The sequence below is a fragment of the Hypanus sabinus genome, chromosome 19 (assembly GCF_030144855.1).
Source record: "Hypanus sabinus isolate sHypSab1 chromosome 19, sHypSab1.hap1, whole genome shotgun sequence".
NCBI lineage: Eukaryota > Metazoa > Chordata > Chondrichthyes > Myliobatiformes > Dasyatidae > Hypanus > Hypanus sabinus.
The window spans coordinates 266,594-293,501 of record NC_082724.1 but is presented as its reverse complement, the minus strand read 5'-3'; the positions used below and the strand labels follow the sequence as shown (position 1 = coordinate 293,501).

General features: G+C 41.4%; 1 protein-coding gene across 2 annotated transcripts in view; it reads right to left on the bottom strand.

Moving 5' to 3' along the window:
- Window positions 1–26,908, bottom strand: part of stimate (STIM activating enhance) — a 128,237-nt gene that overhangs the window by 16,986 nt on the left and 84,343 nt on the right. For both annotated transcript variants that reach the window (XM_059943855.1, XM_059943856.1), the window contains 3 exons: window positions 7,930–8,042; window positions 3,892–3,969; window positions 3,369–3,518 (listed from right to left, as the gene is read on the bottom strand). In XM_059943855.1, coding sequence (XP_059799838.1) covers window positions 3,369–3,518; window positions 3,892–3,969; window positions 7,930–8,042 — 341 coding nt within the window. The remainder of the gene's footprint in view (window positions 1–3,368; window positions 3,519–3,891; window positions 3,970–7,929; window positions 8,043–26,908) is intronic.

The following is a 26,908-nucleotide window of genomic DNA, read 5'->3' as shown; positions in this document are numbered from 1 at the left end:
AGAACATTGGAGGAATACAGCAGGTCGGGCATCAATGGAAAGGAATTAAATGTCAACATTTCGGTTCGAGACATTTCATAAGCCCTTCTGTGCTACATGGCTTTCGAACTAAGGTTTCACCAATCTACAGTATCTTACAAACAATGGCTTACTTGGAAAATGCTGTATTTTGATTAACTAATTTCATAGAATTCTGTCATTCTAAAGGTCTGATTTTAACACAAGATGATTATACCATGGGAGGGATACGGAAAGTTCTGGTCCAAGTGCAGATCAATGGAACCAGGCAGAAAAACATTTTGGCCTGAATTAGGTGGGCAGAAGGGCCTATTCCTGTGTTGTAGAGTTCTATGATGTGATGTTAACATTCATTTCAAGAGGTCTAGAATATAAAAGCATGGATGTAATGTTGAAACTTTATAAAGCACCGGGGAAGTCTCACTTTGAGTATTGTGTGCAGTTTTGGGCTCCTTAGAAAGAATGCGCTGAAACTGCAAAGGGTTCAAAGGAGATTCACAAAACTGATTCCAGTTTTGAATGACTTGTCATATGAAAAGTGTTTGTTGGCTCTGGGTCTGTATTCACAGGAATTTAGAAAAATAAGGGGTGACCAAATTGAAACCGATCGAATGGTGAAAGACCTTGATAGAGTGGTTGTGGAGAAGATGTTTCTTTTGGTGGGAGAGTCTAAGACCAGAGGACACAGCCTCAGGATAGAGGGGTATATTTACTTTATGTATATTCAAGGCAGAGGTTAATAGATTTTTGATTGGTCAGAAGTGATATGGGAGAAGGCAGGAAATGTAGCTTAGTAAAATAGAGGGCTATAGGTACGCCTAGTAATTTCTAAGGTAGGGAAATGTTTGGCACAACTTTGTGGGCCAAAGGACCCGTATTGTGCTGTAGGTTTTCTATGTTTCTATGTGAAATTTGTTAACTTAGCAGCAGCAGTTCAATGCAATACATAATATAGAAGAAAAAATAATAAATAAATAAATAAATAAATAGATCGATAATATTATACGTATATTGAATAGATTTAAAAAATGAGGTAGTGTTCAAGGGTTCAATGTCCATTTAGGAATCGGATGGCAGAGGGGAAGAAGCTGTTCCTGAATTGCTGAGTGTGTGCATTCAGGCTTCTGTACCTCCCATCTGATGGTAACAGTGAGAAAAGGGGATGCCTGGGTGCTGGAGGTCCTTAGTAATGGATGCTGCCATTCTGAGGTACCGCTCCTTGAAGATGTCCTGGGTACTTTGTAGACTAGTACCCAAGATGGAGCTGATTAAATTTATGACCCTCTGCAGCTTCTTCTGGTCCTGTGCAGTAGCCCCCACCATACCAGACAGTGATTCAGCCTGTCAGAATGTTCTCCACAGTACATCTATAGAAGTTTTTAAGTGTATTTGTTGACATACCAAATCTCTTCAAATTCCTAAAGTATATTTGGAAATATACTCTAAAGGAAATTTGGATCAGCCATGATGAAATGGTGGAGCAGACTCGATGGGCCAAATGGCCTAATTCTGCTGCTATATTTCATGGTCTTATTACTCCATACTATTACATTGACAGAGTTGGAACAAAATGCCTTGAGACAATTACTGCTGTCACAAAATACCTCATGAAATACAAACCCCATTTCCAGAAAAGTTGGGATATTTTCCAAAATGCAATAAAAACAAAAATCTATGATACGTTAATTCACTTGAACCTTTATTTAACTGACAAAAGCACAAAGAAAAGATTTTCAATAGTTTTACTGACCAACTTAATTGTATTTTGTAAATATACACAAACTTAGAATTTGATGGCTGCAATACACTCAACAAAAGTTGGGACAAAGGCATGTTTACCATTGTGTTACATCACCTTTCCTTTTAATAACACTTTTTAATTGTTTTGGAACTGTGGATACTAATTGTAGTAGATTTGCAATTGGAAATTTTGTCCATTCTTGCTTGATATAAGACTTTAGCTGCTCAACAGTCCGTGGTCTCCATTGTCTGATTCCCTCTTCATGATGCGCCATACATTTTCAATAGGAGATAGATCTGGACTGGCAGCAGGCCAGTCAAGCACACGCACTGTGTCTACAAAGCCACGCTGTTGTAGATCGTGCAGAACGTGGTCTGGCATTGTTCTGCTGAAATAAGCATGGACGTCCCAGGAAGAGACGTCACCTTGATGGCAACATATGTCTCTCTAAAATCCTAATATACGCTTCAGAGTCAATGATACCTTCACATACATGCAACTCACACATGCCGTTGGCACTGATGCACCCCCACACCATCTTAGATGCTGGCTTTTGCACCTTTCGCTGATAACAATCAGGATGGTCGCTTTCATCTTTGGCACGGAGAACTCGATGCCCGTTGATTCCGAGAACTAGCTGAAATGTGGACTCATCTGACCACAGCACATGGTTCCACAGTCTTTCAGTCCATCTGAGATGAGCTCGGATGCAGCAACAGACTCTGTTAAGTGACAATGGTTTTCTGAAGTACTCCCGAGCCCAGGTGGCGATAATTGTCACAGTAGCATGACAGTTTCTTAGGCAGTGCCGCCTGAGGGCTCGAAGATCACGCGCATTCAACAGTGGTTTCCAAACTTGCCCTTTATACACTGAGATGTCTCTGAATTCTCGGAATCTTTTCACAATATTATGTACTGTAGATGTTGAAAGACCTAAATTCTCTGCAAACCTGTGTTGGGAAATGTTCCTTTTGAACTGACCAACAATTATCTCACGAATTTTGGCACAAAGGGGTGAGCCACAACCCATCCTCGCTTGCAAAGACTGAGCCTCTGATGGACGCTGCTTTTATACCCAGTCATGATACCTCACCTGCTACCAATTAGCCTGCTTAATGTGGAGTCTTCCAAACCGGTGTTACGTGAATATACTGTGCACTTTTCAATCTTATTTTAACTCTGTCCCAACTTTTGTTGAGTGTGTTGTAGCCATCAAATTCTAAATTTGTGTATATTTACAAAATACAATTTTAGTTGGTCAGTAAAACTATTGAAAATCTTTCCTTTGTACTTTTGTCAGTTAAGTAAAGGTTCACGTGAATTACCATATCACAGATTTTTGTTTTTATTGCATTTTGGAAAATATCCCAACTTTTCTGGAAATGGGGTTTGTATAATACAATGATAATAAGCCTGATTTCTTCTGAGCTGATAAGAATAAATTTCTGAGTTATGGAGAAAGGAGCAAACTTATCTAACAGGCTGATCAGTTTATGAATATGGTAATATTCAAAACATCTGTGAATTGTTCTTACTGATGGCAATGAGATAAAAGTAGTAATGAGAAAGAATAAAGAATTCATGGTCAGACCTCGGCATCAACTTTTACCTCAGACTCGGACTCCTCGTGTGATGCCGCTCTTCTGTATCGGACTTTGTTGCTGCTTCGAGATTCGTCCTCTCCACCTTCTCCTTCCAGTTTAGCTTTAGTTTTCCCTTTCCTCATTAGAAAATTATCCACCACCCAAAACATTAATGCCTATGAGGAATGGGAAGGAAAAAACATGGCAGTGATTGAATACTGTATTGGGGAACACAAACACAGACATGTGCAAATATTTAGTACTATTGACGAACACACAGATGAAGTGCGACACAATTCATATCACATCTACAGATTATTAGTATAGTTAATTAATAGAAATATTTTGTTTCCAATCACAAATATTTGATTTAAATACTTTATTTCTAAAAACCTAATGTTTAACTTTCAAACTGCATAAATGATGTTCCTAATTTTGCATCTCATTGTTTATGATTAAATTTACAAATCTTCTATATGAGAACAGATGTAAAACTCAGAGCTACACAAACCTTCATGTACAACAGCTATATCCAGAAGGGCTACTTACGTTGACAAAAAAAGGGACGATCAGCATCACAATTGCCAGTTCCAACTGTGGGTTCTGAATTGGATTGAGTAGAGCCACCTACAAATCATAAACAAAGTCAAAGTGTATATATGATAGGAGACCTTTTCAACAAGCAAAATTTCTCATAGTCATAAAGTACTACAGCACGGGCCCTTATTCCATTATTCTGCTTAGTCCCATCGATCAGCACCTGGACTTCCTCAATCTACAATCATTCCATTCACCAATAAACAAACCATGGGAGGGCGGGTGAGGACCTTTTGATTTTTGGGTCAAGATCCTGCATGAACATGGTCATTTCATGGACCATTCACTCTCAGTCACCCTTTCCACAGTCCAGATACAACTGAATGTGTGTTACGCTCTCAAATCTAACGCACTTTTCTCTTCACCATTATGAACAATCTCAAACACCTCCTCTCCCTCTCTATTAAATTCAATACGAGGACTTCATGAAATTCAGCTCTGTCACTTCCTTCATTCCCCTGTGCACCAGCACAAACTTCCTCCAGTTTATATTGGAGCCAGGATATGATTAAGTTTCTGAAAGAATATTCCTCATCGGTATTCATCAGTGAGAAGTGTGGAGGCTGAATTGTTAAGGTAGGGCTAAGCTGATGTTCTGGATCATGTCTGTGTTAGGAAGGAGGAAATGTGAGAAATATTGGCACACATGAAAATGGATAAATCTCCAAGGCATAGTGGTGTCTATCTCCATGTTCCAGAGTGAGCTAGCCAATTAAATTAAAACGTTCTTGGTGGGAGGAATCAGAGGGTAGAAGTGGAGGCTTGTTGGAATTATATAGTCAGTCAAAAGGCATGGAAATAGGTTCTTCGGTCTAACTGGTCCATACTGACAATGTATGTCTAATCTAGTCCCATTTCCCCATGTTTGGCCCATTTCGTTCTAATAGATAGGGAGAATAGATCAGGTAGATAAGTCTCTTTCCAAGGATGGGGGAAAGTTTAAAAATAGAAGGCATTAGTTTATCCTGACAGGGGAAGAAATTAAATTATATCTGAGAGGTATGTTTATTTCACCCCTAACCCTGGTGGGTATATGGATCAAGTTGTCAGATAGTGAAAGAGGCAGATACAATTTTAATGTTTAAAAGGTGTTTGGTTAGAAAAGGAGTAGAGGATTACTGACCTAATGTGGCCAAGTGCAATTAGCATAGAGAGACTTCACAGTTGCCATTAACGAAATGGGCTGAAGAGCCTGTTACTGTGCTGCACAACTCTAAAACTCAAAGTATCAGTGCTACAGAGTTATAGATCATTACAGCACAGAAATAGGTCCTTTGGCCCAGCTAATCTGTGCCGAAATATTAATCTGCCCTGTCCCATCGACCTGCACCCAGATCAGAGACCTCCATACTCCTCCCAACCATGTACTTATCCAAATTTCTCTTAAATGTTGAAATCCAGCTGGCATGTATAATTTGCTCTGGCAGCACACTCTCACTATCCACTGAGTGAAGACGTACCCCCATAAGTTCCCTTAAACATGTCACCTTTCACATTTAACTCATGACACGTATTCCTAGTTGTACCCAACTTCAGTAGAAAAAGCCTACTTGCATTTATCCTATCTATACCCCTCAATTTTGTCTACCTCCATCAAATGCTCCCTCATTCTCTTTATCTCTAGGGAATAAAGTCTTAACCTGTTCAACCTCCCCCTATAACTCAGGTCCTCAAGCCCAGGCAACATTCTTGTGAATTTTCTCTGCCCTCTTTAAATCTTCTTTAAATCTTTCCTGTAGATAGGTAACCAAAACTGCACACAATACTCCAAATTAGGCCTCATCAACTTCTTATACAATTTCAGCATGTACTTAGATTTATGATGACCAATGTGCCAGAAGCTCTATATACAACACTATCTACCTGTGACACCACTTACAAAGAATTATGGATGCGTATTCCCAGATCTCTCTGTCTACCACACTTCTCTGTGCCCTTCCACTCATTGTGTAAGACCTACCTTGGTTTGTCCTCCCAAAGTGCAAAACCTCACATTTAATTGCATTAAATTCAAACTGTATTTTTCAGCTCATTTTTCCAACTGGTCTAGATCCTGCTGCAAGCTTTGATAGCTTTAATAGCCGTCCACTACCCTCCGATCTTGGTGTCATCTGCAAAATCGCTAATCTAGTTAACTCCACGAAGCCAATATTTAAACCAATTTACTACCTCATTTTGAATGCCAAGCCACTGAAGATTCTTGACCAACTTCTCATGCAGGCCTTGCTAATATCCACATAGACAACATTCACTGCCTTGCCTTCAACAACTTATCAAAATTTCCTAGCAACTTCCTCAAAAGCTCTATAAGATTGATTAGACATTTCCTACCACACATAAAGCCTTTTGATCAAGTCTTCATCTACCCAAATACATTATAGTACTAGGGTGTAAAGACTTTTGCACAGTACTGTGTTTGTCTATTTGCAGTGAAAAGCGAATTTGTAAATCTGGCATGGCAAAGATGTTGGGAATGTAAGGGTGGAGGGCCGTGGGAGGGGTGTGGGACAACTGGCAGACAAGTGCCAGGGGCAGAGGGCAGTGCGGGTGCAGTCACACCCAGCCCCGAGACACCAAGCAAGGTCAATTGATTCCAAACAATTGGTCATTACAGAATGTGCCTCTGGTGCTTCCTGATCCCTCCCCTCTTCCTTCCCCTTTTATCCAACCATGATTCCCCCTCCCTGCCCCCTTCCCATTCTCAGTCCACAATAGAGACCCATATATCAGAATCAGATTTATCATCACTCATATACGTCATGAAATTTGCTTTTTTTGTGGCAGCAGTACAGTGCAATTCATAAAATTATTATATTATTGTGCAAAAGTCTTAGGTACCGTAGCTATATATGTGTACCTAAGACTTGCACAATGCTGTATATATATCCAGTCCCTTAGAACACCTTCAGTGTCAAGCTCACCAGCCTTTAATTTCATGGTTTATTCTTGAAGCCTTTATTAAACAGTAGAACAACATTAGCCATCCCTCCAATCCTCTGGAACCTCAACTGTTGCTGAACACATTTTAAATATCTCTGCTAGGGCCCCTGCAGTTTCTGCACTTGCCTCCTACAGGGTCTGAGGGAACACCTTGCAGACCCTGGGGATTTATCCATCCTGATTTGCCTCAGCACAGCACACACTTCCTCTATAATCTGTGCATTGTCCATGACATCACTACTGCTTTGCTGAGTAGGAGTATGTCACTACTACACACTCTATGTCTCTGCCCAAGTAAATACAGATGCAAAAAATCAGTTTAAGATCTCCCCCATCTTTTTCATCTCCATGCACAGATCTTTTGTCTCTTGCTATCCTTTTGCTCTTATTATATCTGTAAAAGCCCTTGGGATTGTCCTTCAGCTTGTATGCCAGAGCAACCTCATATGCTTTATTTTCCTCCTTAACTGTCAGCTATCACATTGAGGAATCACTAGGGAAATAAGTAGGAGATGTTGCTGAATACCCGTAGACAGGCAACCACTTTGCTTAATTATCTCTAATTTTATGATCAAAATGTGATCAATATCATATTTATTTAATTATTACTTTTAACAGCTATTTGCAGAAAAGAATTCTTAACTTTTATACTCGTGTGCGCAGTGTTTCCTAACTTCAGAATCCGTCAATGTTTCAGGTCTGTACAGCATTTCACAGAACTGAATCATTGAGTCTTTCCACAGATACTACCCAATTTGCTATTTATCTTCCAGATTTCCAGCATTTACAATATTTGGATTTTCATTTCTGACTCAGTTCATTATACAATGTACCCTGTCACATGCCACAAGATATTTCAGTTTTGTTTTAACTATGGAATAGTGTAGTTCGCAATAAAGGCATTTTAATATTCTTGGTATCTTAAACTTTCAGCTATAAATCAGTTAGTGATCTGCTCAGTTTAACCAACAGCAGTAACTTAACAACTAAAGTATAACATTTACAAATGTAATTAGAACAAAGCCAAAGTGGAGGCCAAAGCATACAAACCTTCTTCCACTGAGGCCAAAGCAGCACAATAATTACCACGGTCTTCTCCAACATCATAATCAATAGGTAAAGTGCACACTGTCCAACCCAAGCACTGCATTCCAGTGGATCTCCTGCAAAACATGTTCAGTACTTGGGATTACTGCTGCAGGCAAACATAGGAGAGGCTTTAAACTAGTTTAGCAGGGAATGGGAACCACAGTAGTAGGTCAAATGATGAGGCAGTTGATTTACAAGTAAATGCTGAGTGTAGAGAAACTAAGGATAGGCAGTTGATACGGCAACATTACAGTCAGTAGAATGGATTGAAGTGTGTCTATTTTAATGAATCAGGACCAAAGGGATGAATTTAAAGCATGGATCAGTACGTGCAACTACAACGTTGGGGACATTATGGAAACTTGGTTGTCACAAGGGTAGAAATGGCTGCTGGATGTTCTGGGATTCATATGTTTCACAAAGGACAGGGATGGGCGGGTAAAGGAGGTGGAAGAGTGGTACTGCTAATCAGGGATAGTATCACAACTGTGCAAAGGGAGGACACCGTGGAGAGATTGTCTACTGATTCAGTATACAATGGTGCTAGAAAGTTTGTGAACCCTGTAGAATTTTCTCTATCTTCGCATAAAATTGACCTAAAATGTGATCAGATCTGATTACAAGTCCTAAAACTACAAAAGAGAACCCAATTAAATAAATAACACAAAAAACATTATACTTGTTCATTTATTTATTGAGAAAAATGATCCAATATTACATGTATAATGTTTTTGTGTTATTTATTTAATTAGGTTCTCTTTATCTATATTATAGGAATGGTAAGAGGTAACTGGAGGGTGGTTAATGTTACTTCTTTGCTCAAGAAAGGGAGCAGGGATAATCTTGGGAATTATAAAGCAGAGTCTTATTTCAGTAGTGGTCAAATTATTGGTGAGGATTCTTAGAGACTAGATTGTCAGCATGGTCTTGTAAAGGAGGTCATGCCTCAGGAGCCTTTTGAATTCAACATCAAAATCATATGACCATATGACATAGGAGTACAATCAGGCCATTTGGCCCATCGAGTCTGCTCTGCCATTGAATCATGACTGATCCTTTTTCTCCCCATCCTCAGCCCCACTCCCTGGCCTTCTCCTCGTAACCTTTGATGCCATGTCCAATCAAGAACATATCAAGCTCTACCTTAAATACACCCATGACCTGGCCTCCACAGCTACCTATGGTTACAAATTTCACAAATCATCACCCTCTGGCTAAAGAAATTTCACCACATCTTTAATTTCAATGGATGCACCTCTATCCTGAGGCTGTGTCCTCTTGTCCTAGACTCCCCCACCATGGGAAACATCCTTTCCACATCTACTTTGTCTAGGCCTTTCAACACTTGAAGGGTTTCAATGAGATCCCCCTCCCCTTCCCAACATCCTTCTAAATTCCAGCGATTACAGACCGAGAGCCATCAAACGTTCCTTGTATGATAAGCTTTTCATTCCCGGAATCATCCTTGTGAACCTCTTCTGAACCCTCTCCAATACCAGCACATCTTTTCTTAGATGAGAAGCCCAAAACTGTTCACAGTACTCAAGGTGAGGCCTCAGCATCACATCCCTACTCTTGTATTCTAGATCTCTTGAAATGAACGCTAACACTGCATTTGCCTTCCTCACATTGACTCTACCTGTAAGTTAGGGTGTTCTGCACAAGGACTCCAAGTCCCCTTGCATCTCAGATTTTAAGATTTTCTCCCATTTGGAAAATAGTCTGCACATTTATTTCTTCTACTAAAGTGCATGACCATGCAGTTTCCAACATTGTACACACTTTGTATTTCATTTGCCACTGTCTTGCTATTTCTCCTAATCTGTCTGTCCTTCTGCAGCCTACCTGTTTCCTCAACACTACCTACCCCTCCACCAACCTTTGTACATGCTCCTCTTTAGCTCTCCATCATCTAAATCATTGACATACAGCAGATAAAGAAGCTGTCCCAACACCGACCCCTGAGAAAAACCACTAGTGACCGGCAGCCAACCAGTAAAGGATCCTTTTATTCCCACTCGCTGCCTCCTACCAATCAGCCAATGCTTTAACTATGCCAGTAACTTTTCTGTAATACCATTGGCTCTTAAAGCAGCCTCATGTGTGGCACCTTGTCATAGGCTTTCTGAAAGTCCAAAAATACAATATCCATTCCATCCCCTTTATTTATCCTCCTTGTAATCTCCTCAAAGAACTCCAAAAGGTTTGTCAGGCAAGATTTTCCCTTAAACCTGATTCAGTATGGTTTCCTTATCACTGGCATATGTTGTGAAATTTATTGTTTTGTAGCAGCAGTACATCATAACATCTAAAATTTACAATATATATAAGACAATTAAACTAAATAAATAGTGCAAAAAGAGAGGAAAAATACCAAGGAAGTATTCATGGGTTCATAGTCCATTCAGAAATCTGACAGCAGAGGGGAAAACACTGTTTCTGAAACGTTGAGTTATGTCATCAGGCTCCTGTACCTCCTCTTTAATGGTCACAATGTCCCTGGTGATGGAGGTCCTTAAAGACTGATGCTGACTTTTGAAGGCATCCTAGATGCTAGGAAGGCTAGTGCCCATGATGGAGCTGGCAGAGTTTACAACTTCTATGCAGCGATCCCACCATAACAGAAGGTTTTGCAACTAGTTAGAATGCTCTCCACAGTACCTTTGTAGATATTTACAAGTGTCCTTGGCAATTCTCCTCAAACACCTAATGAAACATAGCTGCTGTCATGCCTTCTTTGTAATGGCATCAATATACTGATGGAGTACCTGGTAAGGCTCCAAACACCTATGCCAACCAACTGGCGGGGGTATTCAAGGACATTTTCAACCTCTCACGACTATGGGCAGAAGTTCCCACTTGCTTCAAAAAGGCAACAATTATACCAGTACTAAGAAGAATAATGTGAGCTGCCTTAATGACTATCGCCTGGTTGCACTAACGTCTACAATGATGAAATGCTTTGAGAGGTTGTTCATGACCAGACTGAACTCTTCCCTCAGCAAGAACCTGGACCGATTGCAATTTGTCTATCTCCACAATAGGTCAACAGTGGACACAAGCTCAATGGCTCTTCACAAGGCTTTAGACCACCTGGACAACACAAACATCAACATCAGGATGCTATTCGTTGATTACAGCTCAGCATTTAATACCAACGTTCTTACGTCCTGATTGAAAGTTGCAGAATCAGGGCCTCTGTACCTCCCTCTGCAATTGGATCCTCGACTTCCTAATCGGAAGACCACAATCTGTGCGGATTGGTAATAACATCTCCTCCTCGCTGATTGACAATCAACGCTGGTGCACCTTAGGGGTGTGTGCTTAGCCCACTGATCTACTCTCTATATACCCACGTCTGTGTGGCTAGGTATAGCTCAAATACCATTTATAAATTTGCTGACAATACAACCATTGTTGGCAGAATCTCAGGTGGTGATGAGAAGGTGTACAGAAATGAGATATGCCAACAAGTGGAGTGGTGTCGCAGCAACAACCTGGCACTCAACATTAGTAAGACAAAAGAGCTGATTGTGGACTTCCAGGAGAGTAAGACAAAGGAACATATACCAATCCTCATAGAAGGATCAGAAGTGGAGAGAGTGAGCAGATTCAAGGTCCTGGGTGTCAAGATCTCTTGGGGTCTAACCTGGTCCCAATTATAAAGAAGGCAAGACAATGGCTATACTTCATTAGGAGTTTAAACAGATTTGGTACATTAACAAATACACTCAAAAACTTCTATAGATGTACCGTGGAGAGCATTCTGAAAGGCTGCAGCACTGTCTGGAACGGGGTGGGGGGGGGGGGGGCTACTACACAGGACCAATAGAAGCTGCAGAGGGTTGTAAATTTAGTGGGCTCCATCTTGGGTACTTGCCTACAAAGTACCTAGGACTCTTCAAGGAGCAGTGTCCCAGAAAGGCAGCGTTCATTATTAAGGACTTCCAGCGCCCAGGGCATGCCCTTTTCTCACTGTTACCATCAGGTAGGAGGTACAGAATCCTAAAGGCATACGCTCAGTGATTCAGGAACAGGTTCTTCCCCTCTGCCATCCGGTTCCTAAATGGACATTGTACCCCTGGACACTGCCTCACCTTTTTTTTAATACACAGTATAAAGAAGATTTTTTAATCTATTCTATATATGTATACTGTAATTGATTTACTTATTTATTATTTTTTTATTATTTTTAATCTTCTATATTACGTATTGCATTAAACTGCTGCTGCTAAGTTAACAAATTTCATGTCACATGCTGGTGATAATAAACCTGATTCTGATTCTGATATTGGGCTCAGGATAGATCCTCAGAGATGTTGACACCCAGGAACTTGAAACAACTTACTCTTTTCACTTCTGAGCCCTCAACCTCACCTTCCTGAAGTCCACAATCAATTCCATCATTTTACTGACATTGAGTGTAAGGTTGTTGGCACGACACTTCAACCAGCAGGCCTATCTCACTCCTGTACACCTCCTCATCACCATCAGAAATTCTGCTAACAATTATTGTGTTGTCAGCATAGTAACATATGTCATTTGAGCTGTGCCCAGCCACACAGTCGTGGATGTAGAGAGAGCTGAGCAATGGGCTAAGTACACATCCTTGAGAAGCACCAGTGTTGATTGTTAGAGAGTACGTGCCAAAGCACATTGATGAAGGTTGAGCAGTGGATATGGCATATGGATTTTAGTAAGGTGTTTGACAAGGCATGCTCAATCAGAAAGTCAGGAGGCAAGGGGTCCAGGGAAACTTGGCTGTGTAGTTTCAGAATTGAGATTTCCCACTGTTAGGTGAGACTACAACTAAGCTTCATGGGTTAAGAGTGAATAGTGAAATGTATAAGGGGAACCTTTTCCACTCAGGGTGATGAGAGTGTGGAATGACCTGCTAGCAAAAGTGTTGATGCAGGTTAGATTTCAGCATTTAAGAGAAATTTGTTTAGGTACATGGATGGTTGAGGTATGGAGGGCTATGGTCTGGGCGCAGCTTGATGGGACTACGCAGATTAAAAGTTCAGTTTGGACTAGATGGGCTGATTGGGCCTGTTTCTGTGCTGTTGGGATTTCAGGGTCCATATCCATAGATCCCTCAAAGTTGACAGGCACATTGATAGGGTTGTTAAGAAAGTGTATAGTGTTTTGGCCTTCACTAGTCAGGGGATTAAGTTCAAGAGCCCAGAGATGATGTCCCTTCATCCCTTAACCATAAAGCTATTGAACCAGAGGAGATAACTAACTCTACGCAACAGTGAATTGATTCCATAAATCTATGGAGTCACTATTAAGTAATTAATAACATATTCTTGATATTTATACCTTATTTACTTATTAATATTACTTTTTTTTCATCTTTGCAGATTGTCTTATGCACATTGCTTGTTTTTTTGTTGTGTGCATTTTAAAAATTTATTTGAATGTATTTCTTTGTTCTACTGTGAATGCCTGAAAGAAAATAATTTCAGGGTAGTAATTGGCAACATATGTGTACTTTGATAACAAATATACTTTACTTTGAATTTCTTTGTAGCTCTATAAAATCCTGGTTAAACCACATTTGGAATATTGTGTTCAGTTCTGGTCCCTACTTATAAGGATGTGGAATCTGTGAATTAGAGATTGTGTTATGGAAACTATTGGAGTCTGTTATGCACAGTTCAAAATTTGATCGATTAATCCAGCACTCTGTTGTGTCTGTAGAGGGACAAGAACACAAGCTGCCTCGTGGCGAAGACTAGAGATGGGGTCTCAAAGAGGACTGAAAACATGAGCTCTCTCATGGAAAAGACTAGAGATGGTCGCAGGGTCATGAACAACTTGATTTTGAAGCGCCAAGGAATACTGAAGCCCCGAGGTGTTTGTAGAGGAGGTCAGTGATCACTTTCAAATGAGACCACGGTGGCAATGACATTCAGACCTGACCTCCCGGTCACTCTTCATGGAAGGATTATGCTCGTGTGGCTGCTCTCCTTTAATACTGATGAGAGGATGTTTTTGGTATTTTGAGATTCACTTGATTATTGAACTGTATATTGGTCTTCTTCAGTTTTCAGTGTTTCCTTTCTTGTTGCCGATTGGTGGGTGGGTGATATATTACCTTTGTGAGATGGTGGGGTTGGGGATTTGGGGGTCTGATGTTCTTGTTGGTGTTTACTGTGTGAGCAATTTGTTAGTTTTTGTGTGTGAAAGAGGGAATTTTGATGCTATTGCCGCTGTTCTTTTTTGTGAGGGAGGGGGTTGGGGATTTGGGGTTACCATCGCTTTTTTTTATGATGGGGATTCAGGGCTTGATGGTATGATGTTATGGCTGCTTTCCTTTTTGTGAGGGAGGGGGTTGGAAGTTTGGAGTTTTTTGATGTTCCAGCTAAAGCTTTCCATGGGGGCAATCTGTTAGTACTTTGTGCAAGGAAGGGGGTGGGGGGTTTTGGGGTTCACAAGTTTTGTTTCTTATTCTTTTTTGTGTTGGGGGTGTTGGTCATGTCTTTTCTTTCAACAACTTCCATAGTTTTTCTGTATTTCATGGAAACTTGCACTAAACAAATATCAGAGCTGTGTTGCACATGCATACTTTGACAATAAAATTAACCTCTGAACCTTGAAGAAGAGATTTACCAGGATGCTGCCTGGTTTAGAAAGCATGTCTTATGAGGATGGGCTGAGTGAGCTGGTGCTTTTCTCTTTGGAGCAAAGGAGGATGAGAGGTGACTGGACAGAGATGTACATGATAATAAGAGACATATATTGAATGGGCAGCCAGAGACTTTTTTCCAGGGCAGAAAAAACTAATACGAGTTGACATAATTTTAAGGTGAATGGAGGAAATTACAAGGCAGGTATCAGAAATAAGGTTTTTATTTTAAACAGAGTGGTGGGTGCGTGGGATGTGTCTGCCAGGGGTGGTGGTAGAGGCAGATATATTAGGACATTTATGTATCTCTTAGACAGGTACATGAATGATAGAAAAATAGAGCAAAGGGTGGGAGGGAAGGGTTAAATTGATCTACAGGAGGGTTAATGGTTGGCACAACAACATGGGCCAAATGCCTGTACTGTGCTGTAATATTCTGTTTCTTAACAACTGGATTGTTACATGATTGAGTAACTTTTACAGAGCTTACAATCAGACAATGTTTTTAGACTCATTCCTTGATTGATTAAGAGGAAATATCTCAAAAAAGTTATTTTTCTATGTTTTCAACAGATTACTGCTAAACTTACAGAAGAATGTCATTCTTTTTTTGACAAGTCACCCCTACTACCGCCATACACCTTTGAAGCTCATTTTACTCGTAGGGTCCTGATCCTTCTCCCAATAAATTGCTCACCACCCACTTCTCTTTAATTCCAATGTCTTCAGTGATACTACCAATTGGTTCTACCAAGACTCTCTTTCACACTATAAAGAACTCCACCTTCAAGTTATCCCAAAACTTGCTGATATTGCCTCTCAATTCCATATGCAATTCATTCACATATATTACAAACATCAAAAATAGACATCCAATTTCAAAAACAACCTTCTACCATCACCCTCTTATCTAATGCAAAACCTATTTTAAATGGCAATTCAAGTCAAGTCACTTTTATTGTCATTTCGACCATAACTGCTGGTACAGTACATAGTAAAAATGAGACAATGTTTTTCAGGACCATGGTATTACATGATGCATTACAAAAACTAGGCTGAACTATGTAAAGAAACAACACAGAGAAAAATAACACACAACAACTACAATAGACTACAGACCTACCCAGGACTGCATAAAGTGCACAAAACAGTGCAGGCATTACAATAAATAATTAACAGGACAATAGGGCAAGGTGTCAGGCCAGGTGCTGGGTATTGGGGAGTCTGATAGCTTGGGGCAAGAAACTGTTACATAGTCTGGTGGTGAGAGCCCGAATGCATTGGTGCCTTTTCCCAGATGGCAGGAAGGAGAAGATTGTATGAGGGGTGCATGGGATCCTTCATAATGCTGTTTGCTTTGCGGATGCAGTGTGTAGTGTAAATGTCCGTGATAGCGGGAAGAGAGACCCCGATGATCTTCTCAGCTGACCTGACTATCCTCTGCAGGGTCTTGCGATCCGAGATGGTGCAATTTCCGAACCAGGCAGTGATGCAGCTGTTCAGGATGCTCTCAGTACAACCCCTGTAGAATGTGATGAGGATGGGGGGTGGGACATGGACTTTCCTCAGCCTTTGCAGAAAGTACAGACACTGCTGGGCTTTCTTTGCTGTGGAGCTGGTGTTGAGGGACCAGGTGAGATTTTCTGCCAGGTGAACACCAAGACATTTGGTGCTCTTAATGATCTCTACCGAGGAGCCATCAATGTTCAGTGGGGAGTGGTTGCTCTGTGCCCACCTGAAGTCAACAACCATCTCTTTTATTTTGTTCACATTCAGAGACAGGTTGTTGGCTCTGCACCAGTCTGTTAGCCGCTGCGTCTCCTCTCTGTAAGCTGACTCGTCGTTCTTGCTGATGAGACCCACCACGGTGGTGTCATTGGCGAACTTGATGATGTGGTTCGAGCTGTGTGTTGCAGCACAGTCGTGGGTCAGCAGAGTGAACAGCAGTGGACTGAGCACACAGCCCTGGGGGGTCCCTGTGCTCAGTGTGATGGTGTTGGAGATGCTGCTCCCGATCCGGACTGACTGAGGTCTCCCAGTCAGGAAATCTAGGATCCAGTTGCAGAGGGAGGTGTTCAGGCCCAGTAGGCTCAGCTTTCCAAACAGTTTCTGAGGGATGATTGTGTTGAATGCTGAAATGAAGTCTATGAACAGCACCCAAACATATGTGTCTTTTTTTCCAGGTGGGTTAGGGCCAGATGGAAGGTGATGGCAACGGCGTCATTTGTTGAGCAGTTGGGACGGTATGCAAACTGCAGGGGATCCAGTGAGGGCGGCAGCAGGGTCTTGATATGCCTCATGACGAGCCTCTTGAAGCACTTCATGATGATGGATGTGACTGCAACAGGACGGTAGTCATTTAGGCAGGACATTGAAGACTTCTTCGGCACGGGAACGATGGTGGCGACCTAGAAGTACGTTGGAACGGTGGTGCTGCTCAGGGAGATGTTGAAGATGTCAGTGAGAACATCCTAATTTTCCTCTGATCCTATGGTTTGAACCAGTCTCCTGTGATTACAAACTTTTGACATCTATCAATAGACTGTTACCTCCCCAAAAAAATAATTCAAATTGCATTAGGGTTAGGGTTAGGATTTTTCAAAGTGGTCATTAATCCTCCACCTCAGGATTTTCTCCAGCATCTTCCCTGCCCCTCATGATAGGTTCAATGGGCTATAGTTGCCAGAGTTTTCCCTACTCTTTTTCTTGTCAAGAGGGACTGGATTTGCCATCCTCCAGTCAGCTGGTACCTCACTCATGTCTGCCACAGTCAGATTTCTTGCAATTTCTTCCCTGAATTCCCACTGCAGCCTGTGATATATCCTAAGCAGTTGTGAGGATTTATCTAGGCACATGAACTAGAATTCAATCTCACCTCACTGATAATTCCAATCTGTTCAATTACATGTTCAAATAGCCTTTGATGAAAAAAACATTCAATTAAGCACTGAGAAAACTAAAGTAGAGATAAAAAACTTAATTTAGTAGTCTCTGGCTCCATCCCCTAGAAAGACTGCCTGAAAAGGAACAGATTGCATGCAATGGTGCCACCCAGTTGAGATTGGTACCATTACTTAGATAGCCAACTTCTACCTTCAACAAACAAACTCTCACACCTCCCTGATCAGTTCATCATATGCCCTTGTTACCTACAGACTTACGATTGCAAAGGATTCTGCAGGTATGTGCAGTGATGATACAGTTTGTGCAGGTACCTCCTTATATGCATCAGGTCAAATTGTTTTATTACATTCATCTGGAAAATCTTGCTTACTACAATGCTCAAGGTGGCCATTCAGCTCAAGTCCCTGCTAACCTCCAGCAAAGAAATCCCATGAGTTCTTTACCCTTTCTCCTTATTTCTATGTTCACCTGTAACTGATTCTTGCTCATGTACACATCACCTCTCCTATGGACTACTTTACCAAAAGCCTACATAAGAAGGTAATTTACCGTGGCCAATTCATCTCTTTGTCATGGGGAGAACATGAACATAGATAGCACCCAAGGTCAGGATCAAACCTGGGTCCAAGGAGCTGTGAGCATCATCATGTTGTTCTGTGAATGAATGTCTCTGTGCCTCTCTTGTTTAAGCTGCGTATGGAATATTGTGCACAATTCTGGTTGCCCCATCACAAAGGGGGAAATGTGCAGGCTTTGAAAAGGATGCAGAAAAGGCTTATCAATATGCTAAGCAACATACACAAAATGCTGGAGGAACTCAGTAGACAGAAGCCAGAATAAGAAAATTGGGGAAGGGAGAAGTTCAATGTAGCAGATGATGGGCAAGACCAGGTGAGGGGGAAGGTGGGTGGCTGGGAGGAGGGGGAAGTGAAGCAAGAAGCTGGGAGATGATAGGTGGAGGAGGTAAAAAGGCTGAAGGAGGAATCTGGTAGGAGGGGATGCTGCCTGGATGACTAAATATTTGCCAGTGTTACGAATGTGCCACAACTCTGAGGGGCCGAAGGGTACAAAGTAGCCCCCTCCTTTGTGAGAATCGCAAGATCGCTATTAATTCGGGTCTGGGACCCAGAAAATGAGAGAGAATCCTAAAGGTTTTTGGAATGTGTCCTGGCCCCTCAGCAAGACAAAGCCACGGATAACGGCCATTGTCTCTTGGAGACGGAATTGTGTATTGAGTACTGTATTATTCATTGAAACCCTCAGGGAATGACCAGAGTGGGCTGGTTGAGGGATTGCATCATCCCAACCTGATTGACATCTGAGACCCCGTGAGTAAGGATAAAAGAGGGTCTGGGGAACAACCCCTTCAGGCGCACCAGGAGAAACGCTAGAAATCCCGTGACAGCGTTTACTAGCGACAGCTGGTGGGGCTCGCATGCATCCTTTCCCTTTGCCTAGGAATTGGTGGGCTTCCACAGAACGGCTTAGCTAAAGGACCAACTACAAAACCAGAACTCTCGAAGGATCGACATCATAAAAAGGAAAAGCTGGGAAGTTTTAAAAGTCTCTCTCTCTTGAGTCCAACCAAAGACTGCAGCCCGAATGAACTAAGTGACTTTGATATTTCCATCGGACAATACATTATCCCCTAGATAACAATAGAGCTATTTCTTATTATTATTATACCTGCACTTTTAGAGTTAGTATTGATGACTTATATTATCTGTATGTTTGCATTGATATTATTTTTGTGTATTTTACCAATAAATACTGTTAAAAATAGTACCATCAGACTTCAATGGCCCTCTCTATCTTTGCTGGTAAGTGACCGAGTTAGGGGTTCGTAACAAAGTGGGGTTCTCGTCTCGGGATTTGATACCAAATTGGAGGGCCAGTGAATCGGGCTTAAGTCCAAACTTGGATCTGGTTGCGCGGGTAGCCAGACGGGAAACCAGCAAAGATGGACGTGGATGAATTTAGAGAAAACCCAACTCTGGAGGCGCTAGAGGCGGCCACAAAGTCGGAATTGATAAATATTGCGAAAGGACTAAACCTCGCAGAGGTGAGGTTGTCAATGAAAAAGCGGGAGGTGCGGAGGGCCATAACTCAGTATTATATTGTGAAGAATGTGTTTTCAGCTGAGATATTGGAAAATATCCCTGAAAAGGTACCAGCTGGTGGGACTGCTCAGTTAGAGTTGGAGAAATTGAGGCTGGACGCGGAACAGAGGAAGAGGGAGCATGAGCTCCAGCTAAAGCAGCTGAAAAGGAAAAAGAGCAGGCAAGAGCTGAGAAACAAAGAGAGCATGAAATTCAGTTAAAACAGCTGAAAGCAGCCGAGAAAGAAAAGGAGAGAGATTATGAGGAGAAAGAGAAACAGAGGCAACATGACTTGGATATGGAGAAGTTAAGGCAAGAGCGACGAGTTCAAGGGTCAGACCGAGAGGAACGGTTTAATGTTAGTCAGAAGTTGAGGTTAGTACCTCCGTTCGAGGAAACGGATGTTATTTCTTGCATTTTGAAAAGGTGGCAGTGAATCAGAAGTGACCCAAAGAGCAGTGGGTGGCGTTATTACAAAGTGTGTTAAAAGGGAAGTCACAACGGGCATATGCGGCGTTGTCCATGGAAGAGGAAAAGTCTGAGAATTATGAAAAAGTAAAGGAGGCCATTCTTCGGACATACAAATTGGTACCTGAAGCGTATAGACAGAAGTTCAGAAATTTAAAAAAAGGGTGGAATCAGATGTATATCGAGTTTGCCTATGAGAAGGGTGTGCTCTTGGATCGTTGGTGTGCAGCAGAAATAGTGGAAGAAGATTTTTGGCGTCTCAGGGAGTTAATTCTGATTGAGGAATTTAAAGGTTGTGTTTCGGAGGATATCCGGATGTATTTGAATGAGAAGCCGAATAAGTCCATCTCCGAATTTGCTAGGTTCGCAGATGAATATGCCCTAACCCACAAGACAAAGTTTTCCTCGAATAAAAGTTACCAGAGAGACCATGGGAACGGTAGGGAAAGTCCGCCGGCTGAGGCAGAGATCCCGCCGGGAGCTAGTGGTAAGATTGAGGAGGAGAGGCAAGACGGCAGGAGAGTTCCTGGCTTGACCTGTTTTAATTGTGGAAAAGGGGGACATATTGCATCTCGGTGCCTTGCTCCAAGAAAGGAGACAGGAAAATGGAAAGCAGCAGTCCCTATAGGATGTGCTGTGGTAATCAGAAAATCGACAAGAGAGCCCCAGGTAGACAGTACGAGAAGGGTCTGAGACATGTATGTCAAAAGGAACCGTGTCTGCGAGAGAGGGAGACACACCAGTTCCAGTGCGGATCTGGAGAGACACAGCAGCTGAACTGTCATTGATTAGCAGTAAGGTACTGGATTTTGGTCGCAAGACGGGAATGGTAGCTTTGAAAGGAATAGGAAAAGGGAAAGAAACGGTTCCCTTGCATAGGATCATTATAAATTGTGAACTGGTATCTGGACCAGTTGAAATAGGGGTGCAATCAGAATTCTTGAGAACTGACGCGGATGTCCTTCTTGGTAACGATTTAGTTGGTGGTAAGGTTTGGTCAGCAATGAAGCTGACGAGCCAGCCTGTGAGTGTTGAAGTCCCGCCCCTAGATTCCAAGATCTATCCCGCATGCGCGATCACTCGCAGCATGTCGAGAAAGGCAGCTGAAAACGAGAGCAGTTTAAATCCGTCCAGTATTGATTTGGCCGAGACGTTTTTACCGACCCTATACCATGAGGGTTTAAAGGGTGATAAAACGGAGAGTAGTAAAGTGAAAGAGAGTAAGGGAGAGGAGGTAGACCTGCCCTTAGTGAGGAAAACATTTATAGAGGCATGAAGTAAAGATGAGAAACAGATAAAGCTGTTAAAAGGTCCAGGGTTGGACATGGAGGATCTGTCTGGTTTGGCAGAACTGTTTGAAGAAGTTGAAAATTCTAAAGGTGTTCCCGGTAATGAAATGAGGGTAGTCCTAGATGAAAAGGATGCCATTACCTTGAAGAAGTCTGCTGGGTTGGCAGATGAGGTTGTTTCAGCCCGCGGGGTTGAGTTTACTCTGGAAGGGAGTTGCCCAGAGAGTAGTTGGGAGGATCAAGGGAATTTAGAATTTGAAAAGGGTACGGGTATTGAAAGCCTGGAAGAGGCAAATGTCCCGTTTGAGTGTGTCCAAGATGTGGATGCACGTGGTATTGAACCTAGTAATGGAGCTCAGAAAAAGTCTGAGGTATTTGATTCAGTTGAAAAGGAATGCAGTCCTTGTGGGTCAGATGGACTTGGTTCAGTGAAGAAAGGGTTAACCTTGGTAATAATGGGAAGTGAGAATTCCCAGTTGTTTGTGCTCGAAGGTGTGTTAAAAGTTAGTGAGGAGTTAAAAGGTGGTGAGGTGAATATTATTATTGAAGGAAAAGGGAAAAGTGTACTTCCCAAGTTGAATAAAGAAATTTTAAAGTCTGGATTGATGTCAGAAGCAGCCACCAGGCTACAGCGACAATGGCTTGGGAACGCGGTGCCTGCGAATCAATTACAGGTTGAGTTGGAATATAAAGGTGCCCCACACGCTACTGTTATTCAAGAGTGTGGTGTGAAAAAGCAGAATTCGAAATACTGTTTGAACAAAGAGGGATCGCTTTCAGATCTTAAATTGAGAACTAATACCATGAAGGGTCCTGAAGAGAAAACGAGCAACTTGCTTAAACTTAAAGAATTGTGTGAAAATTTGGAAAATGGTCTAAGTCTGGAACACATTGTTGATAAAATAACTCCTATGACAGGAGCAGGCGAAAACCGAGTCCACACTGGTGCACAAGCTCACCACGTGGGAGTTAACTGGAAAAGGGGCGAGGGTTGATGGGATGCCATTTTAACTAGCAGGATCCGGTTTTAAGGGATTTCGACAAAGCATGTGAATAATAAATACAACCCCCATGGAAAATTGACTGTTAAGTCTGAAAGTAACATAAAGATTAGTATTTGCATGAACTTTTGTAGTATACATGCAAGCTAAGATCACAACTCTTTAGTTTTTGTTTGTTGAAGAAAAGGAATAAAAATAGGTGGTTAGCAAATTGAAGCCTGATGCTACAAGACTTTGTTAAGGTACAAGATATTAAGATATTAAAGGAAGTGAAAATGTAATCGTTAACTGTTTAGATGCTGAATTGAATGTATAACTTTATTACTCTGTAGTGGAAAAAAAAACTTTTGTATTGTGTTAGATTCTAAAATCCTGTAAGACTCTGTATTACTTCGTTTTCACTGATGGTAAAAACGCTTTGAAGGAAGGGGGGGTGTTACGAATGTGCCACAACACTGAGGGACTGAAGGGTACAAAGTGGTCCCCTCCTTTGTGAGAATCGCAAGATCGTTATTAATTCGGGTCTGGGACCCAGGAAATGAGAGAGAATCCTAAAGGTTTTTGGAATGTGTCCTGGCCCCTCAGCAAGACAAAGCCACGGATAACGGCCATTGTCTCTTGGAGACGGAACTGTGCATTGAGTACTGTATTATTCATTGAAACCCTCAGGGAATGACCAGAGTGGGCTGGTTGAGGGATTGCATCATCCCAACCTGATTGACATCTGAGACCCCGTGAGTAAGGATAAAAGAGGGTCTGGGGAACAACCCCTTCAGGCGCACCAGGAGAAACGCTAGAAATCCCGTGACAGCGTTTACTAGCGACAGCTGGTGGGGCTCGCATGCATCCTTTCCCTTTGCCTAGGAATTGGCGGGCTTCCACAGAACGGCTTAGCTAAAGGACCGACTACAAATACGGAACTCTTGAAGGATCGACATCATAAAAAGGAAAAGCTGGCAAGTTTTAAAAGTCTCTCTCTCTTGAGTCCAACCGAAGGCTGCAGCCCGAATGAACTAAGTGACTTTGATATTTCCATCGTACAATACATTTTCCCCTAGACAACGATAGAGCTATTTCTTATTGATTATTATTATACCCACACTTTTAGAGTTAGTATTGACGACATATATTATCTGTATGTTTGCATTGATATTATTTTTGTGTATTTTTACCAATAAGTACTGTTAAAAATAGTACCATCAGACTTCAACGGACCTCTCTATCTTTGCTGGTAAGTGACCCAGTTATGGGGTTCGTAACACCAGGAAGAGAAATTTGGCACAGATGGTTTTCACTGGGGAGTTGGAGACTTGACAAAGGTTTACAAATTTTTAAAAGTCACAGATATGGTCGATAATAAGAGTATTTTCCCCTGAGGTAGAAAGAAATCTACAGCACATTACAGGCCATTTGGCCTACAATGTTGTGCCAACCATGCAACCTACTCTAGAAACTGCCTAGAATTTCCCTAGTGCATAGCCCTCTATTTTTCTAAGCTCCATGTACCTATCTAAGAGACCCTTAAAAGATCCTTAAAGCATGAAGACATAATGTTAAGGTGAAAAGGGACAGTTTCAAGGACTTTAGTATTTTAATTTCTTCCCCTTTCTATTTAAGCTTATTTTAACCACAGAACATAAAACAATACAGCATAGGAACAGGCCCCCTGACCGTCGATGTTTCATTGAATTAATTAAACTAGTAATGAGATGCCTAACTAAACTAATCCCTCTGCCTACGTCATGTCCCTCCATTCTCCACATGTACCCTGACCAATCTCAGAGAGTCTCTGAAATATGTCTGTTGTATTTACCTCCCTACCACCTCTGGCAACACATTCCAGGCATATCCCACTCTGTATATAAAAAAAAAATGTGTCTTACACATCTCCTTTGAACTTATCCTTACACACATGCTTTCTAGTATCAGGTCTCCCATCATCCTCTGCCTGTCCCGAGAAAACAAACAAGTTTGTCCAAACACATGCCCTTTAATCCAGGCAGCAACCTGCTAAACCTCTTCAGCATCCTCTCCAAAGCCTTCTCATCCTTCCATAATGGGTGACAGGATAAAGGCAAGCATACTACATGTCTTCTTTATAACTCTATCAATCTGTGTAGCCACTTGGAGGGAGCTATGAACTTGGACCTCAAGATTTAAGGATCATCCCTTTCCATTTCATCTCCCAAAGTGCATCACCTGTGAGATAATGTTCTTTGATTTCTCAAGTGCCTCCAATATGGTAGGAGGATGGAAACCAGGATGATAGAGCCGAGGATAAGCCAGCAGGTTTACAAGTATACTGGTTCACAGCAGATTTATAATTATGGAGAAGGATAGGACTGGACCCAGGGTTAAGATTTTTTGATTGGAGAAAGGCTAACTTTGAGGAGATGCGAAAGGATTTAGAAGGAGTGGATTGGGACAATTTGTTTTATGGAAAGGATGTAATAGAGAAATGGAGGTCATTTAAAGGTGAAATTTTGAGGGTACAGAATCTTTATGTTCCTATTAGGTTGAAAGGAAAAGTTAAAAGTTTGAGAGAGCCATGGTTTTCAAGGAATATTGGAAACTTGATTTGGAAAAAGAGAGAGATCTCCAATAAATATAGGCAGCAAGGAGTAAATGAGGTGCTTGAGGAGTATAAAGAATGTAAAAAGAATCTTAAGAAAGAAATTAGAAAAGCTAAAAGAAGGTATGAGGTTGTTTTGGCAAGTAAGGTGAAAATAAATCCAAAGGATTTCTGCAGTTATATTAAAAGCAAAAGGATACTGAGGGATAAAATTGGTCCATTAGAGATTCAGAGTGGACAGCAATGTGCAGAGCCAAAAGAGATGGGAGAGATTTTGAACAATTTCTTTTCTTCGGTATTCACTAAGGAGAAGGATATTGAATTGTGTAAGGTAAGAGAAACAAGTAGGGTAGTTATGGAAACTATGATGATTAAAGAAGTAGTAGTACTGATGCTTTTAAAGAATATAAAGGAGGATAAATCTCCAGGTCCTGACAGGATAATCCCTGGGACCTTGAGGGAAGTTAATGTAGAAATAGCAAGGGCTCTGACAGAAATATTAAAAATGTCATTAGAAATGGGGATAGTTCCGGAGGATTGGCGTATTGCCCATGTGGTTCCATTGTTTAAAAACGGCTCTAAGAGTAAACCTAGCAATTGTTGGCCTGTAAGTTTGACGTCAGTGGTGGGTAAATTAATGGAAAGTATTCTTAGAGATGGTATATATGATTATCTGGATAGACAGGGTCTGATTAGGAAATCAACATGGATTTGTGCGTGGAAATCAGTACTTTGTTACCTGGTTTCAGCACCTAAGTTATAGAGAAAGGTTGAACAAGTTAGGTCTTTATTCTTTGGAGCATAGAAGGTTGAGGGGGGACTTGATAAGAGGTATTTAAAATTATGAGGGGGATAGATAAAGTTGACGTGGATAGGCTTTTTCCATTGAGAGTAGGGGAGATTCAAACAAGAGGACATGAGTTGAGAGTTAAGGGTCAAAAGTTTAGGGTTATCACAAGGGGAAAGTTCTTTACTCAGAGAATGGTAGCTGTGTGGAACAAGCTTCCAGTAGAAGAGGTAGAGGAGGTTTGATTTTGTCATTAAAAAAAAAATTGCATAGATATATGGACAGGAAAGGAATGGAGGGTTATGGGCTGAGTGCAGGTAGGTAGGACTAGATGAGAGAAAGCATTTGGCACAGACTAGAAGGGCCAAGATGGCCTGTTTACGTGCTGTAATTGTTATATGGTTATATAAGTACTGATGAGTGTAACATGAATGTAAGGAATAATTGGGTACAATGCAAACAGAGCAAAGAGTTAAATTGTACCAGAGAGGCAAAATTCAAAAGGATGAAGAATGCAGGAATGAAAGTGCAGTATTTAAATGTGTGTAGCATTTGAAATAAGATGGACGAACTCCTGGCATAATTAGAGATTGTTCTGTATGGCATTGTGGGACTGGAAGATTGCAAATGTCACCTCATTCTTTAAGACGGGAGAATGGAAATTATAGCCTAGTTAGTCTAACCTCAGTGGTTGGGAAAGTGTTAGAGTCTATTATTAAGGATGAGGTTTTGTGGTACTTGGAGACTAATGACGAAATAAGTCAAAGTCAGTATGGTTTCTATGAAGGGAAATCTTGCCTGACAAATCTGTTGGAGTTCTTCAAGGAAGTAACAAGCAGGGTAGACAAAGAAGAGGCAGTGGATGTCATTTAATTGGATTTTCAGAAGGCTTTTGATAAGGTGCCACACATGAGGCTACTTAACAAGACAAAATCCTATGTTACAGGAAAAATACTGGCATGGATAGCAGAATGGCTGACAGGCAGAAGGCAGCAAGTGGGAATAAAAGGGGCCTTTTCTGGTTGGCTGCCAGTGACTAGTAGTCAATATGGTGACTACTACTTTTCACATTGGTCAATGATTTGGATAATGGAATTGATGTCTTTGTGACAAAGTTTGCAGATGATACCAATTCAGGTGGAAGGTAGGTAATGCTGCAGAAGCAATACGATTGCAGCAGGGCTTAGAC